At 49.2% G+C, this 15700-nt stretch overlaps 1 protein-coding gene across 3 annotated transcripts in view; it reads right to left on the bottom strand.

Moving 5' to 3' along the window:
* Positions 1-15700, bottom strand: part of rhbdd3 (rhomboid domain containing 3) — a 74007-nt gene that overhangs the window by 9630 nt on the left and 48677 nt on the right. For all 3 annotated transcript variants that reach the window (XR_011938341.1, XM_072491355.1, XM_072491466.1), the window contains 2 exons: positions 11956-12336; positions 4648-4801 (listed from right to left, as the gene is read on the bottom strand). Coding sequence is in view for 2 of the 3 variants with exons in the window: in XM_072491355.1 (XP_072347456.1) it covers positions 4648-4801; positions 11956-12336 (535 nt within the window). In the remaining variant the exon portion in view is untranslated. The remainder of the gene's footprint in view (positions 1-4647; positions 4802-11955; positions 12337-15700) is intronic.

Below are 15700 nucleotides of genomic sequence, written 5' to 3'. Positions count from 1 at the left end.
GATCAAGTTCCCAATTTTTTCAAAGAAAAATGAACTCAAACTACACATAAAAAATAATACAAAATTAGAACTAAGAGTTGCATATATAGTCCAATTTCCATCCATCAGAAAGATTGCAGTGTTCCACAATGAATTACAGTCCCGAGAGTGCCTTGAGTTATGTGAGTAAACACAGCAGCCATTTCACAGGACAGAAACCATGAATAGGCACAAGATAGATTTTTGTGTGTTAAAAATTTTTAGACGGTGAAACATTTATATTAGCCAGTTATTTATGGGACAGCAACTTGCACACCAGTTATTTATGGGACGGCAACTTTGCACACCAGTCTTTTACATTAACTGAGTTTCATTTTGTAAGTAGAATATTTGGGTAGCAAATTTGTCATTATATGCTTTTGTGGTTTGCAATTAGCGCAGCTTTGAGATCGGTAGTGTTTTATTGTGAAGAATAAACAATAGTAACTATAAACAAGACTTCCTCCACCTTCAGGTACCAGGCCCGAAGAGGGTGTTGGCAACCATTGACTTCCACTGGATTGGTCCACTGTTATGTTTGTCAAATTACTGCAGTGGTTTGCCGTTGCCTTCTGCAGTGCAGCTGACCAGGAAACTCTCCCACTCTTACCGCTCGCCCACTCTTACTGCTTGCCATCAGGCGTACTGGAAGGATTTACAGTTTGACAATCAACCTGTTTGGCCACATCATGAAGGGCAACTAGGGAAGGGCAATAAATGCTGGCCTAACCAGCGATACCCACATCCCATAAATTATTTTTTTTAAATACACCTTCCATGACCATCAAGTCCTGAAGTGGGACTTGAACCAGGAGCTTCTGGCCCAGAGGTAGGGATGCCACCACTGTGCCATAAGACAAACAAAATATACAATGTGAAATAATTGAAAACTACAGTAACAGTAAAATAACAAGCTAATAGTTCCAAATCAAGTGACACTGTATGAGTTACAATGCCAGGAAGGCAAACCCATCACAAGACAGTACTGTACAAGCAGTCTATTCATGCACTTTTCTTCCAAACACAAGATGTTCCATGCAGAGTTTCTAGTAATGGCCCTCAGAATATGTCCATCCTAAGGCTGGTGCGCTGTCTTTACTGAGGAAGATGATTTCAGCTGGAAGTCAGTGTGTGCGAGAACAAGGGCAGGATGAGATTGGGTTCGTATCATCTTATGTTCATAGTCAAGCCACACTTGAGCAAGCTATCAGAGTGCATGAAGCACCCGCAGAACTACACTGTGGCTAGCAGTCAATACCGACAGGAGCGTTGCAGGGAAAATTAATGTGGAGATAAAACTGTACCAAAGGGCTCCCAAACTCAAGGCGTGTTACTCGAAAGAGTCGTCAGACATGTCTTCCTTGGGAGCAATCTGAGAGATAACTAATTTGTCAGGGAGATGGGAAAACGTGCTGCAGTCCAGAAGCCAGTGTCAAGAGTAGTGAGGTACTGAGGAGGGTATCAAGGTCGCAGGAGTGTACCGGCAGACAGGAAGGTGGGTTGAAGTGTGTCTACTTCAATGCAAGGAGCATCCGGAATAAGGTAGGTGAACTTGGAGCGTGGATTGGTACTTGGGACTACGATGTTGTGGCCATTACGGAGACATGGTTAGAACAGGGACAGAAATGGTTATTGGAAGTTCCGGGGTATAGATGTTTTAGTAAGAGTAGGGAAGGTGGTAAAAGAGGTGGAGGAGTAGCATTGTTAATCAAGGATAGTTTAACGGCTGCAGAAAGGCAGTTCGAGGGGGATCTACATACTGAGGTAATATAGGCTGAAGTTAGAAATAGGAAAGGAGTGGTCATGTTGTTAGAAGTTTTCTATAGACCCCCAAATAGTAATAGAGATGTGGAGGAAGAAATTGCAAAACAGATTATGGATACGTGTGGAGGTTTCAGGGTAGTTGTCATGGGTGACTTTAACTTTCCAAATATTGATTGGAACCTCTATAGGTCAAACAGTTTGGATGGGGCAGTTTTTGTACAGTGTGTGCAGGAGGGTTTCCTGACACAATATGTGGATAGGCCGACAAGAGGTGGGGCCACAATGGATTTGGTACTGGGTAATGAACCGGGCCAAGTGTTAGATTTGTTTGTGGGAGAGCACTTTGGAGATAGTGACCACAATTAGGTGTCTTTCACTATTGCAATGGAGAGGGATGGGGCCATACGGCAGGGCAAGATTTAGAATTTGGGAGGGGTAATTATGATGCGATTAGGCAAGAATTAGGGAGCATAAGATGGGAACAGAAACTGTCAGGGAAAGGCACAAATGAAAAGTGGAGCTTGTTCAAGGAACAAATACTGCGTGTCCTTGCTAGGTATGTCCCTGTTAGGCAAGGAGGAAATGGCCGTGTGAGGGAACCATGGTTCACATAAGAGGTTGAATGTCTTGTCAAGAGGAAAAAGGAAGCGTATGTAAGGATGAGAAAACAAGGTTCAGTTGGGTCGCTTGAGGGTTCCAAGGTAGCAAGAACGAGCTAAAAAGAAGGGCTTAGGAGAGCTAGGAGGGGGCATGAGAAGTCCTTGGCCGGTCGGATCAAGGAAAACCCCCAGGCTTTTTACTCTTATGTGAGAAATAAAAGAATGACCAGGGTGAGGTTAGGGCCGGTCAAGGACAGTAGTGGGACTTGTGCATGGAGTCAGAAGAGATAGGAGAGGCGTTGAATGAATACTTTTCTTCAGTGTTCACCAAGGAGAGGGGCTAGGTTTTTGAGGATGAGAGTGTGATACAGACGGGTAGGCTGGAGGAGGTAGATGTTCTGAGGGAGGATGTATTAGCAATTTTGAAAAACCTTAGGGTCGACAAGTCCCCTGGGCCAGATGGGATATATCCTAGGATTCTTTAGGAGGCAAGGGATGAGATTGCAGAGCAATTGGCTTTGATCTTTGGGTCCTCACTGTCCACGGGGATAGTGCCAGAGGACTGGAGAGTGGCAAATGTTGTTACTCTGTTCAAGAAAGGGAATAGGAATGACCCTGGTAATTATAGGCCGGTTAGTCTTACTTCGGTGGTCAGTAAGTTAATGGAAAAGGTCCTGAAGGATAGTATTTAATACCATTTGGAAAGATGCAGCTTAATCCGGGATAGTCAACAAGGATTTGTGAAGGGTAAGTCTTGCCTCACAAATTTGATTGAATTCTTTGAGGAGGTAATTAAGTGTGTAGATGACGATAGAGCAGTTGATGTCGTATACATGAATTTTAGTAAGGCGTTTGATAAGGTTCCCCATGGTCGGCTCATGAAGAAAGTAAGGAGGTGTGGGATAGAGGGAAATTTGGCCAATTGGATAAGTAACTGGCTATCACATAGAAGACAGAGGGTGGTGGTGGATGGAACATTTTCAGACTGGAGACCAGTTACCAGCGGTGTACCACAGGGATCAGTGCTGGGTCCTCTGCTCCTTGTGATTTTTATCAATGACTTGGAGGAGGGGGCTGAAGGGTGGTCAGTAAATTTGCTGATGACACCAAGATTGGTGGAGTGGTGGATGAGGTGGAGGGCTGTTGTAGGCTGCAAAGAGACATTAATAGGATGCAGAGCTGGGCCGGAAAATGGCAGATGGAGTTTAGCCCTGATAAGTGCGAGGTGATTCATTTTGGTAGGAAAAATCTGAATGCGGATTACAGGGTCAACGGCAGCGTTCTGAGGAATGTGGAGGAACAGAGAGATCTTGGGGTTCATGTCCACAGATTTCTGAAGGTTGCCACTCAAATGGATAGAGCTGTGAAGAAAGCGTTTATTAACAGGGGGCTTCAGTTTAAGAGCCGTGGGGTTATGCTGCAACTGTACATGACCCTGGTGAGACCACATTTGGAATATTGTGTGCAGTTCTGGTCACCTCACTATAGGAAGGATGTGGAAGCATTGGACAGGGTGCAATGGAGATCAGGATGCTGCCTGGTTTGGAGGCTAGGTCTTATGAGGAAAGGTTGAGGGAACTAGGGCTTTTCTCTTTGGAGCGGAGGATGAGAGGCGACTTAATAGAGGTTTATAAGATGATGAGGGGATAGAGTGGACGTTCAGAGACTATTTCCTCGGGTGGATGTAGCTGTTACAAGGGGGCATAACTATAAGGTTCAGGGTGGGAGTATTGGAGGGACGTCAGAGGTAGGTTCTTTACTCAGAGAGTGGTTAGGGTGTGGAATGGACTGCCTGCTGTGATAGTGGAGTTGGACACTTTAGGAACTTTCAAGCGGTTATTGAATAGGCACATGGAGCACACCACAATGATAGGGAGTGGGATAGCTTGATCTTGGTTTCGGACAAAGCTCGGCACAACATCGAGGGTCGAAGGGCCTGTTTTGTGCTGTACTGTTCTATGTTCTAGATAGTCACTCTTGTAGACCTGCCTGCAGCCTGTTGAAAAACATTTGCATGGGTCTCGGATCAGATTACCCATCTGCCTTCTCAGTCAAGAATAACACAGGGATAATATAGCTTAAATACAAGTGAATTTCCTCTATACAAAATTACAAAAGGTGTTACAAAGTACGAATCAAGACAAATTATTAACATATGGTAATTCTAATACAAAAGATAACCATGAAGTGGGGAACAGAGAAACTTACATTGTATCTTATTAATTGACACAAAGCGCTGATAACTAAATTAAAAATTTCAGCTCACCTCTCAACGTTACTAACAGGAAGATTGTATTTTGCTGAAGAGAAGATAAATGGAATCCAGGAGTGAAGTTGCAGGAATCTACAGATAGCCAGCCTCTCAATAGATTCTATCATGGAGTTTGACAACTCCAGGCAAAATAAAAATCTACAGCTATCTGAATAAAAATAGTGTCAAGGATATATTGAAAGCAGCAGGAAAGTGTGTAGGTATGTCAGTTTCCGACCATTCAAATTCACAACTCTTATTTGCATGAATACATTATGAGAATAGCTGCACTGCATGGATTTAAACATTTCCAACAAGTGCAATAGCCAGAACATTTTCTTTACCTGTGCACAAAATTAAAGAAAAATGTATTTTAGAGGAGTAAGCATTTATATAGAATCATAGAATTTACAGTGCAGAAGGAGGCCATTTGGCCCATCGTGTCTGCACTGGCCCTTGGAATGAGCACCCTACCCAAGCCCACGCCTCCAGCCTATCTCCATAATCCAGTAACCCCCACCTAACCTTTTGGACACTAAGGGGCCAATCGACCTAACGTGCACATCTTTGGACTGTGGGAGGAAACGGAGCACCCGGAGGAAACCTACACAGACGAGTAATTTGATAACATGTTTTATCGCATAAGGTTAATTAGACAATTGTTACAGCAACAGAAGGAGATGATTCATCCTGTCATGTCTACACTGACTCTCTGAATGAGCAATGCAATGAAATAATGCCATTACCCCAGCCTTCTCCCTGTAACCCTACACATTCTTCCTTTTCAGTAATAAGCCAACTCCCTCTTGAACCTGCCTCCACCACTCTCAGGCAACGCATTCCAGATTTTAACCACTTGCTGCGTGAAAATGTTTCTCCACATGTCTCCGGTGCTTCTTTGGCCATCTGTGCCCTTTCATTTTCCATCCTTCCCACCCGTACGAACAGTGTTTCCCTATCTACTCTGTCCAGGCTCCATTTCCTCTGTATCTTGCCGGAAAATTCACACCTGGCACAGTACTTTGAAACTACAAGCACTCTCCAAATTGGTAACATTACCGAAGTGGACTGGTTAGCTCAGTCAGCTCGACAGCTAGTTCATGATGTGAGGTGGTGCAAACCGTGTGGGTTCAATTCCTGTACTAGCTGAAGTTATTTATGAAGGCCCTGCCTTCTCCACTTTGCCTCTCGCCTGAGGTGCGGTGACCCTTGGGTTAAGTCACCACCAGTCAGCTCTCAAAGGGAATGCAGCCTACGGGACTGTGGCGACATTTACATTTTTAATATTACACTAATAAGCCCATGTAATATACTAGCACTTTCGTATTGGCTGAAAGATCTTTTTTACCCCCTTTATTTGATAAAAATGTAGAATGATTGATTAGTTATAAAAACAAATAACTACTGTGTCAAATCATAGTCTAACTGACAAAAGTATAGCAGCAATAACTAACAGAGAAAAAGGCTTAATAATTCGACCATGGTGAGGGGAATGTAAAGAGCACAGCCAGTAATGAAGAGATGGCAAAACTCTCAAGATATAACTATCAGGGTAGACAGGTGTACTGCAGCTGGTCGGTTCTTGAGGCAAATAAAAACTCTGTTGTCATGCTGCAACAGCTGATTTCCAACATCAAGGGTCAGGGATCATAGTTGTCCCTTTGGCTACCACCTTTCTCATTTCATCTGTTAACATAGAATCAGAGAATGATTACAGCACAGGAGGAAGCCATTTGGCTCATCGTATCTATGTTGGTTCTCTGCTTCAGGAGCAGCAGAGCTAAGTTCCACTCCACTACTCTTACCCCAAAGGCCTGCAAATGGTTTTTGAGGTACCCTCAATAATGACGCTTAGAGATTAAACTGTAAAGAAGGCTTTATTAGACTAATAACTATACTACAGCTAGAGACGAGAGCTGACTGTTACACAGACCATGAGGCAGGCCTTTATGTATGGCTCCCAGATGGGCGGAGCCAGAGGCGGAGTCCCCAGGGTTCCAAGCCTGGTCTTAAAGGGGACATCACCTTACATGATGATAAGGCAGTAACCGTTCATCACATTCACCCCCTGTTTAAAAAGGAGTCCGGCGGGGGTGAAGTGCCATCATAGGTCCATCCGTCTCGGTGGCCGGATCCTCCTCCTCGACCTCCTCAATTCGGGCGGTGGTGCGGCGGGCACGGACGTCCCGGTTGAGGGCACATCCGGGAGCACAGCGGTCGGAGCTTCGGTCCGGGTCGGGGCAGAGGAACTAGGCAGGGCCGGGGGTAGCGGAGCCGGCGCCGGCGGGATGTGTAAAGGGGGGGCGCACGGTAGGAGCTCACCAATGGGTGGTAGGGCCGGAAGGGGGTGTGTTGTAGGGGACGACGGGTCCTGCAGGGGCGCGGCGTGGGAAGGGGCGTCTGTGGTGGAGGATCCAGCGGGTGCCAGATCCCGGAGGGAAACCTTATCTTGCCTGCCGTCGGAGTACTCCACGTAGGCGTAACTGGGGTTGGCGTGGAACAGTCGGACCTTTTCAACTAGGGGGTCTGTTTTATGGCTCCTCGCGTGCCTCCGGAGAAGAACAGGTCCCGGAGCCATCAGCCAAGGTGGAAGCGAGACCCCGGTGGTAGACTTCCTGGGGAAGAGAAACAATCGGTCGTGAGGGGTCTCATTCGAGGCCGTGCAGAGGAGTGACCTAATGGAGTGTAGGGCAACGGGTAGGACCTCCTGCCAGTGGGTGGTTGGGAGATTTCTCGACCGCAGGGCCAGAAGGACAGCCTTCCACACGGTCGCGTTCTCCCTCTCCACCTGCCCGTTTCCCCGTGGGTTATAACTGGTCGTTCTGCTCGAAGCGATGCCTTTGCTGAGCAGATACTGACACAGTTCATCGCTCATGAACGATGTACCCCAGTCGCTGTGGATATAAGCAGGGAAACCGAACAGGGTGAAGATGCTGTGCAGTGCCTTAATCACCGTGGCTGAGGTCATGTCGGTGCAGGGAATGGCGAATGGGAAACGGGAGAACTCATCGATCACGGTGAGGAAATAGGCATAACGGTTGGTGGATGGGAGGGGCCCCTTGAAGTCCACGCTCAGTCGCTCAAAGGGGCCCGAGGCCTTCACGAGCCGAACCTTGTCTGGCCGATAGAAGTGCGGTTTGCACTCCGCACAGACTTGGCAGGTCCTGACCATGGCCTTGACCTCCTTGGTTGAGTAAGGTAGGTTGCGGGACTTGATGAAATGGACGAGCCGGGTAACCACCGGGTGGCAGAGGTCATCGTGGATGGCTTGCAGGCGGTCCTCCTGCGCGTTGGCGCATGTGCCGTGGGACAGGGCATCTGGGGGCTCGTTGAGCTCCCCTGGACGATACTTGATATCGTACGAGTAGGTGGAGAGTTCGATCCTCCACCTCAAAATGTTATCGTTTTTTATTTTGCCCTGTTGCGTGTTATCCGAACATATAGGCGACCGACCGTTGGTCGGTGACGAGGGTAAACCTCCTACCGGCGAGGTAGTGTCTCCAGCACCGCACAGCCTCCACAATGGCTTGTGCCTCCTTTTCGACTGCAGAGTGTCGAACCTCGGAGGCGGTGAGGGTTCGGGAGAAGAATGCTACTGGTCTGCCTCCTTGATTGAGGGTAGCAGCCAGGGCGATGTCTGATGCATCGCTCTCTACCTGGAAAGGGATGGTTTCATCCACCGCGTGCATGGCGGCCTTGATGATGTCAGCCTTGATGCGGTCGAAGGCCAACTGAGCCTCAGCCGAGAGGGGAAAAGTGGTGGTCTTTAGGAGTGGGCGGGCTTTGTCCGCATACTTGGGGACCCACTGGGCGTAATAGGAGAAAAGCCCCAAGCACCGTTTGAGGGCCTTGAGGCTGCGGGGGAGAGGGAGTTCCTTAAGGGGGCGCATGCGGTCGGGGTCGGGACCTAGGACCCCGTCTTCCACGACATAGCCGAGGATGGCCAGCCGGGTGGTGTGGAAAACGCATTTGCCCTCGTTATAGGTCAGGTTAAGGGCTCGGGCGGTCTGGAGGAACTTTTTGAGGTTAGCGTCATGGTCCTGCTGATCATGGCCGCAGATGGTGACATTGTCCAAGTACGGGTATGTAGCCCGCAAACCGTACTGGTCCACCATTTGGTCCATCGCCCTTTGAAAGACGGAGACCCCATTTGTGATACCAAAGGGGACCGTGAGGAAGTGGAAGAGCCAGCCGGCTGCTTCGAAGGCAGTATAGGGGCGGTCTTTTGGTCGGATGGGGAGCTGGTGGTAGGCAGATTTGAGGTCGACCGTGGAAAAGACTCGGTATTGGGCGATCCGATTTACCATTTCCGCGATGCGAGGAAGGGGGTACGCATCAAGCTGCGTGAATCGGTTTATGGTCTGGCTATAATCCACGACCATCCGTTTCTTCTCCCCGGACCGGACTACCACCACTTGCGCTCTCCAAGGGCTGTTGCTAGCCTCGATGACCCCCTCTCCCAGTAAACGCTGGACCTCTGACTTGATAAAAGCCATATCTTGGGCACTGTAGCGCCGGCTCCTGGTGGCGACGGGCTTACAGTCAGGAGTGAGGTTAGCGAATAGCGAGGGGAGTGCGACTTTCAGTGTCGCAAGGCAGCACACCGTGAGGGGGGGCAAGGGTCCGCCGAACTTCAGTGTCAGGCTTCGGTGGCTGCACTGGAAATCCAGTCCGAGCAGCAGGGGGGCACATAGGCGAGGGAGGATATAAAATTTGCAACGGGTGTATTTGTCACCCTGGATCAAGAGATCCGCAATACAGTACCCCGTGATTTGTACCGAGTGGGACCCAGATGCGAGGCTATGGTTTGGGATGCGGGATGGGTGTGTAGGGAGCAACGCCTTACCGTTTCAGGGTGGATAAAGCTCTCCGTGCTCCCGGAGTCGAAGAGGCATGCAGTGTCGTGCCCGTTGACCTGCATCATGGAGTTCTGCAGGCGTTTTGGCCGAGTTTGATCGAGGGTGATCGCACCCAGTCGCGGGTGGTCGGAGTCGTCAGCCGAGTCGGACTCGTTAAATGGCCATTGCCGTCGGTCGCACGTGTCGGTCGAGAAGATGGCTGCCGACCAGATGGCCGCTCCCATGATTCGCACGAGGCTGATGACGCGTCAGAAGAGGACGTGTCGGGTCGGTGCGCAGCAGCATTGCGAGGCCTGCGGGCCTGAGAGCCTGATTTCCGGGCCGGCTGTTCTTTGTTTTTCTGGCCCCTGGGTCTGGCCAGGCAGACCCTCGCAAAGTGCCCTTTCTTCCCGCAGTCGCTGCAGATCGCGGAGCGGGCTGGGCAGCGTGGGCGTGGGTGCTGGCCCTGCCCGCAGAAGTAGCATGGTGTGCCCCCACGGTGAGCGGGTCGCCGCGTGGCGCAGGCCTGTAATACGGTTGAGTCTGAGGAAGTCCAGGGGGGGGGGCTGGCAGAGTCCGCGGGGTACGTACCCAAGTTATGTCGGGCCACTTCCAGCGAGGAGGCGAGCGTTAGCGTCTCCTGGAGGTCTTTTGCCCCATTTTTGAGCAGCCGCTGCCGGATGTGGGTCGAGCGGATGCCGGACACGAAAGCATCTCTGATATGCAGGTTCATATGGACTTCCCCTGTCACATCCTGATGGTCACAGTCCCTGGCAAGCGCAGTGAGTTTTTCAACAAACTCGTCGAGCGATTCCCCCGAGCGTGCCGGCAGGTAGAGAGCAGATGCCGGGCGTGCACCTCATTGACGGGTTTGACAAACCGCTTGCAGAGCAACTCAATCGCTTCCTCATAAGTCGTCGCCTTTTCGAGCGTGGCGGAGATTCTGTGACTCACCCGGGCGTGGAGTAGACGCAGCTTGCGTGGCCCTAGGATGGGAGTCTCTGCGGAGTCCAGGTAGGCCTCGAAGCACCGCAGCCAGTATTTAAAAATGTCCTTTGCCTCCGGCGTCCGTGCTTCCAGATTGAGCTTATCTGGTTTTAGGCCTGCGTCCATCCTGAATCTAGTTTAGTCTAATAAATTGAGGTACCCTCAATAATGATGCTTAGAGATTAAACTGTAAAGAAGGCTTTATTAGACTAATAACTATACTACAGCTAGAGATGAGAGCTGACTGCTATACAGACCATGAGGCAGCCCTTTATGTATGGCTACCAGATGGGCGGAGCCAGAGGCGGAGTCCCCAGGGTTCCAAGCCCGGTCTTAAAGGGGACATCACCTTACATGATGATAAGGCAGTAACTGTTCATCACAGTTTTGTTTCAGGTGCTTATCCAATCCCCTTTTGCAAACCCCGATTGAATCTGCTTCCACCACGCTTCAGCCACAACATTCAAGATGCTAACTACTCGCTGCGTAAAATAGTTCTTCCTCATCTCGCCATTTGTTCTTTTTGTCAGTCAACTTATGTCGGTGTCTTATGGTTCTTGACCCTTCCACCAATGGCAACAGTTTCTCATTATCTGCTCTGTAGAGATCGCTCAAAATTTATCTCTTTATGGAGAACAACCCCAGCTTCTCCGATGTGTTACCAATGCTACTGATTTGGTGTTGGATGACAACAGACTAGAATTATTGAATTAATTAAACAATTTTATGGTCGAGACTGATAAACAAGTGGAATAAACTTCCAGATAGAATAGTAGAGGCAAAAAATGTTGGAACCAGTTCAGAGACAATTGGGCAATAGATTCTCAAAATGCCCAATTACAATGGGCTGAATGGCTACTTTATCCAGCATTAGCTTGTGATCTCGTGATAGATTTTGTCAGACTGGGAATTCCTGCCCCATTGAGGGATACATGCTCCCACTCTTGTAGCAAAGCAACAACATTAAAGAGGAATTGGAGTAAGTGTATCAAAGAGAGGAAGAAAGTGCATCTCTATATCCAGGCAAAGTAGTTGCTCATTCAGCTTTGGAAAGTGATTATTTACACGTTTTTAAAAAAACATGTCATTCATGTTGCTTCACCTTTAGATTTTCAATTTTGAAACTAACCGGAACGTACCACTTTTATTGTGACCGTCTAAATATTCCAGACACCATGTCCCAAAGATTCATACCAATAGGTTCAGAAAGTGTAGGAGAAACATATGGAAAAAAGGTCTATGCAATTTTGACTTTCTGCCTATGCCCTAGATCATAGTTTCATAGGATATTTTATTATACCGTCAGTGCTGTTTAACAATTACCATTAAAATTACTCTTACGTTGAAATAAAGTAGCACAGCGTCTGCATAGAATTTGTAAAATGCGGATTGTGAATCTAACTTGCAGTGTTGGGCATAAATCCGACTTTACCAACTGAGCCATTGAGGAGTTAACCAGCGTTGTAGCCTATTCTCGTGCAATTATCAGAAAGGATACAGGTCAGCCCAACCATAACGCCACAGATGTGGAGAAGGATGGATGAACCCGGGATAACAAGGTAGGCAACAGGGAGAAGTATCCAAGGTACAGCTGCTACGGTGACGGTCCTTCTCATTTCAGAACTACAGCAACTTAGTGTCACCATAGCAAATTGAATGGTTGTAAAACCACACACTGGCGTTTCATCAAGACTTAGTAGTTTGCCCAAAAGAAGATAGAGAAGTGCAGAAAAAACAGTAAAAAGGGCAGAGAGGTAGAAGTATCGAATGGTGCCCAGCTGTTGCTCCAGACGGCTGCTGAAGACAATTAACAATGCAATGTTGATGAGCAAAGCAAAGATATTGCCATGGGAAAAACAGTAGGTCAGTAAACGGTACACTGTTGGAATAAAACAGAAGAGAGTTAATTTGTTGATGCCAGCCACTAACATTCCAGCATTGTTCATAGATCATAGAATTCATTGATCATTGTTCCAAGGTATATGTTTCAGTAATAATTGCAGGGGAGCTCACCTTACAACTTATAGTTTATTGCTGCTATCCACATACTACAACAACTGCTTCCTGAGGAAAACTGATATCAATAATGTTGCTCGTTTTAATTTCAGCTCCTCCAATGGGTCAGGCAGCGCTGCCCAATGCGGTCCCCCACCCAACATCCACATTCCCAGAAAGCACAGTTGGATAGTCATCAGGACTGGGAAACCTGGTCAATTTTCATCTTGCTGACCTAGAAATGTTGAGACCAAGGGTGGGGGAACCTGGCACTAGAATGATTCCAGATCCCATGCCTCGGCTGCATCGCTGCCAGAGCACTACTTTTAAATATCTGGTCTAGTTGGCCAGATGAGGGGCCCCAAGCACCCCCAGAAGGTGGAAGCTGCCTGCCTGCTGCAAACAGCAAAGGCAGATGGCTGCAATGGTGAGGGCTGGATTAGAGCAGGCAGCTCAGTAAACAAAACAGAAAGCAGCAGCGCACAAGTGGGGCAGCACGGTAGCATAGTGGCTAGCACAGTTGTTTCACAACTCCAGGGTTCCAGGTTCGATTCCCGGCTTGGGTCACTGTCTGGGCGGAGTTCTGCCCGTGTGTGTGTCGGTTTCCTCCGGGTGCTCCGGTTTCCTCCCACAGTCCAAAGATGTGCGGGTTAAGGTTAAGTGGGGGTTACGGGGATAGGGTAGAGACGTGGGCTTGGGTAGGGTGCTCTTTGTAAGAGCCAGTGCAGACTCAATGGACTGAATGGCCTCCTAATGCACTGTAAATTCTATGAAAAACAAGGAGGTTTCTTTGGTGTTGATATTTATTCAAATGCGTGGGGCCAATTTGTTAAATGTTTGGAACATTCAGCCCCTCGATCCTCCTTCACCACTTGAAACCTGGATGACCAACTTCCGGGTGCGGCGATGACCAGCTGAGTCGCACGTTTCGGCAGCTCCCGGTGAAACGGACTTTTGGGCTCTTGATAGGAGCCCCAACGGCAATTTTGACGGCTAAAAACACTGTGCGGTAAACCAGAAGGGAATCCCCCCTGGATACGGATGAAAAAAGGAGGAGAAAGTGGCCGGATTGCAGTGGATCCTTTAGAACAGCGGCAAGGAAGGCAAGCAAAAACCAAGATGGCGTCGGAAGGTGGCAGTTTAACATGGGGCCCTGAACAACAAGAGTTCTTGAAATGCTGTGTGGAAGAGCTCAAAAAGGAAATGAAGAAAGAGCTGTTGGCCCCGATACTACAGGCGATCGAAGGGCTAAAGGAGGAACAAAAGACCCAGGAGCGGGAGCTTCGGTTCGTGAAGGCAAAGGCAGCCGAGAATGAGGACGACATACAGGGCCTGGTGGTGAAGACGGAGATGCATGAGGCACATCAGAAATGATGTGTGGAAAGGATGGAGGCACTGGAGAACAACGCAAGGAGGAACAACTTGAGGATTCTTGGTCTTCCTGAAGGTGCGGAGGGAGCGGACGTCGGGGCATATGTGAGCACGATGCTGCATTCGTTAATGGGAGCGGAGGCACCGGCGGGTCCGTTGGAGGTGGAGGGAGCATACCGAGTGATGGCGCGAGGACCGAGAGCAGGAGAAATTCCCAGAGCCATAGTGGTGAGATTCCTCCGTTTTAAGGACAGAGAAATGGTCCTTAGATGGGCAAAGAAAACTCGGAGCAGTAAATGGGAGAACGCGGTGATCCGCGTTTATCAAGACTGGAGTGCGGAGGTGGCGAGAAGGAGGACGAGCTTTAATCGGGCCAAGGCGGTGCTTCATAAAAAGAAGATAAAATTTGGAATGCTGCAACCGGCAAGACTGTGGGTCACATATCGAGGGAGGCACCATGGCGGATGAAGCGTGGACTTTTATTGTGGAAGAAAAACTGGAATGAGCGGGTTATTAAAAAGAACGTTTGAACAAAGTGGTGGGGCGAATGTGGGGGGCGAAGAGGGGGGTTAAAAAGGGGGGAAAGAGGAGTTTTATGTACTAATCCTGCGATGTGGTAACTTTTCTCTCTTCCACAGGTGGTGATGGGGGGAGGAGGGGAGGTGGAGGAGATGGGGCGTTGGCCATTGGGGGCGGGGCCAAGGGAGAAGCGCGGGCTTGGTTCCCGCGCTATGATAATCATGGCGGGAATAGAGAAGCATGAAGGAGGGGGCGTCGCACGGTGCGAGCCGAGGTCACGGGGGGGAAGCCGAGGTCGGACAGAGTTTGCTGACTTCTGGGAGCAACATGGGGGGAGTAATTACGCTAGCGGGGGATCTAGCGGGGGGGGGGGAATTACTGGGTTGCTGCTGCTGGGGAGAGGGGGGAGCTGGTATGGGAGGGGATGGGCGGGGGGGCACCGCCTGGGGGAGATGCAGCTGCGTGGGAACCGGGTGAGGAGCTGGAAAAAGGGGATGGCTAATCGACAAGGGGGGGGGGGGTAGGAAGCCCCCCAACCCGGCTGATCACGTGGAACGTGAGAGGGCTGAACGGGCCGATAAAGAAGGCACGGGTACTCGCACACCTTAAGAAACTTAAGGCAGATGTGGTTATGTTACAGGAAACGCACCTGAAACTGATAGACCAGGTTAGGCAACGCAAAGGATGGGTGGGGCAGGTGTTCCATTCGGGGCTAGATGCGAAAAACAGGGGGGTGGCTATATTAGTGGGGAAGCGGGTAATGTTCGAGGCAAAGACTATAGTGGCGGATAACGGGGGCAGATACGTGATGGTGAGTGGCAAACTACAGGGGGAGACGGTGGTTTTGGTAAACGTATATGCCCCGAAATGGGATGATGCCAATTTTATGAGGCGGATGCTAGGACGCATTCCGGACCTAGAGATGGGAAAGCTGATAATGGGGGGAGATTTTAATACGGTGTTGGAACCAGGGCTGGATAGGTCGAAGTCCAGGACTGGAAGGAGGCCGGCAGCAGCCAAGGTACTTATAGATATTATGGAGCAGATGGGAGGTGTAGACCCCTGGAGATTTAGCAGACCTAGGAGTAAGGCGTTCTCGTTTTTCTCCTATGTCCATTTTGTCTACTCGCGAATAGACTTTTTTGTGCTGGGAAGGGCGTTGATCCCGAAGGTGAGGGGAACGGAGTATACGGCTATAGCCATTTCGGATCATGCTCCACACTGGGTAGACTTGGAGATAGGGGAGGAAACAGGAGGGCGTCCACCCTGGAGAATGGACATGGGACTAATGGCAGATGAGGGGGTGTGTCGAAGGGTGAGGGGGTGCATTGAAAAGTACTTGGAACTCAATGATAATG

The sequence above is a fragment of the Scyliorhinus torazame genome, chromosome 1, assembly GCF_047496885.1.
Source record: "Scyliorhinus torazame isolate Kashiwa2021f chromosome 1, sScyTor2.1, whole genome shotgun sequence".
Lineage (NCBI taxonomy): Eukaryota > Metazoa > Chordata > Chondrichthyes > Carcharhiniformes > Scyliorhinidae > Scyliorhinus > Scyliorhinus torazame.
This window is presented reverse-complemented; position numbering and strand designations above follow the sequence as displayed.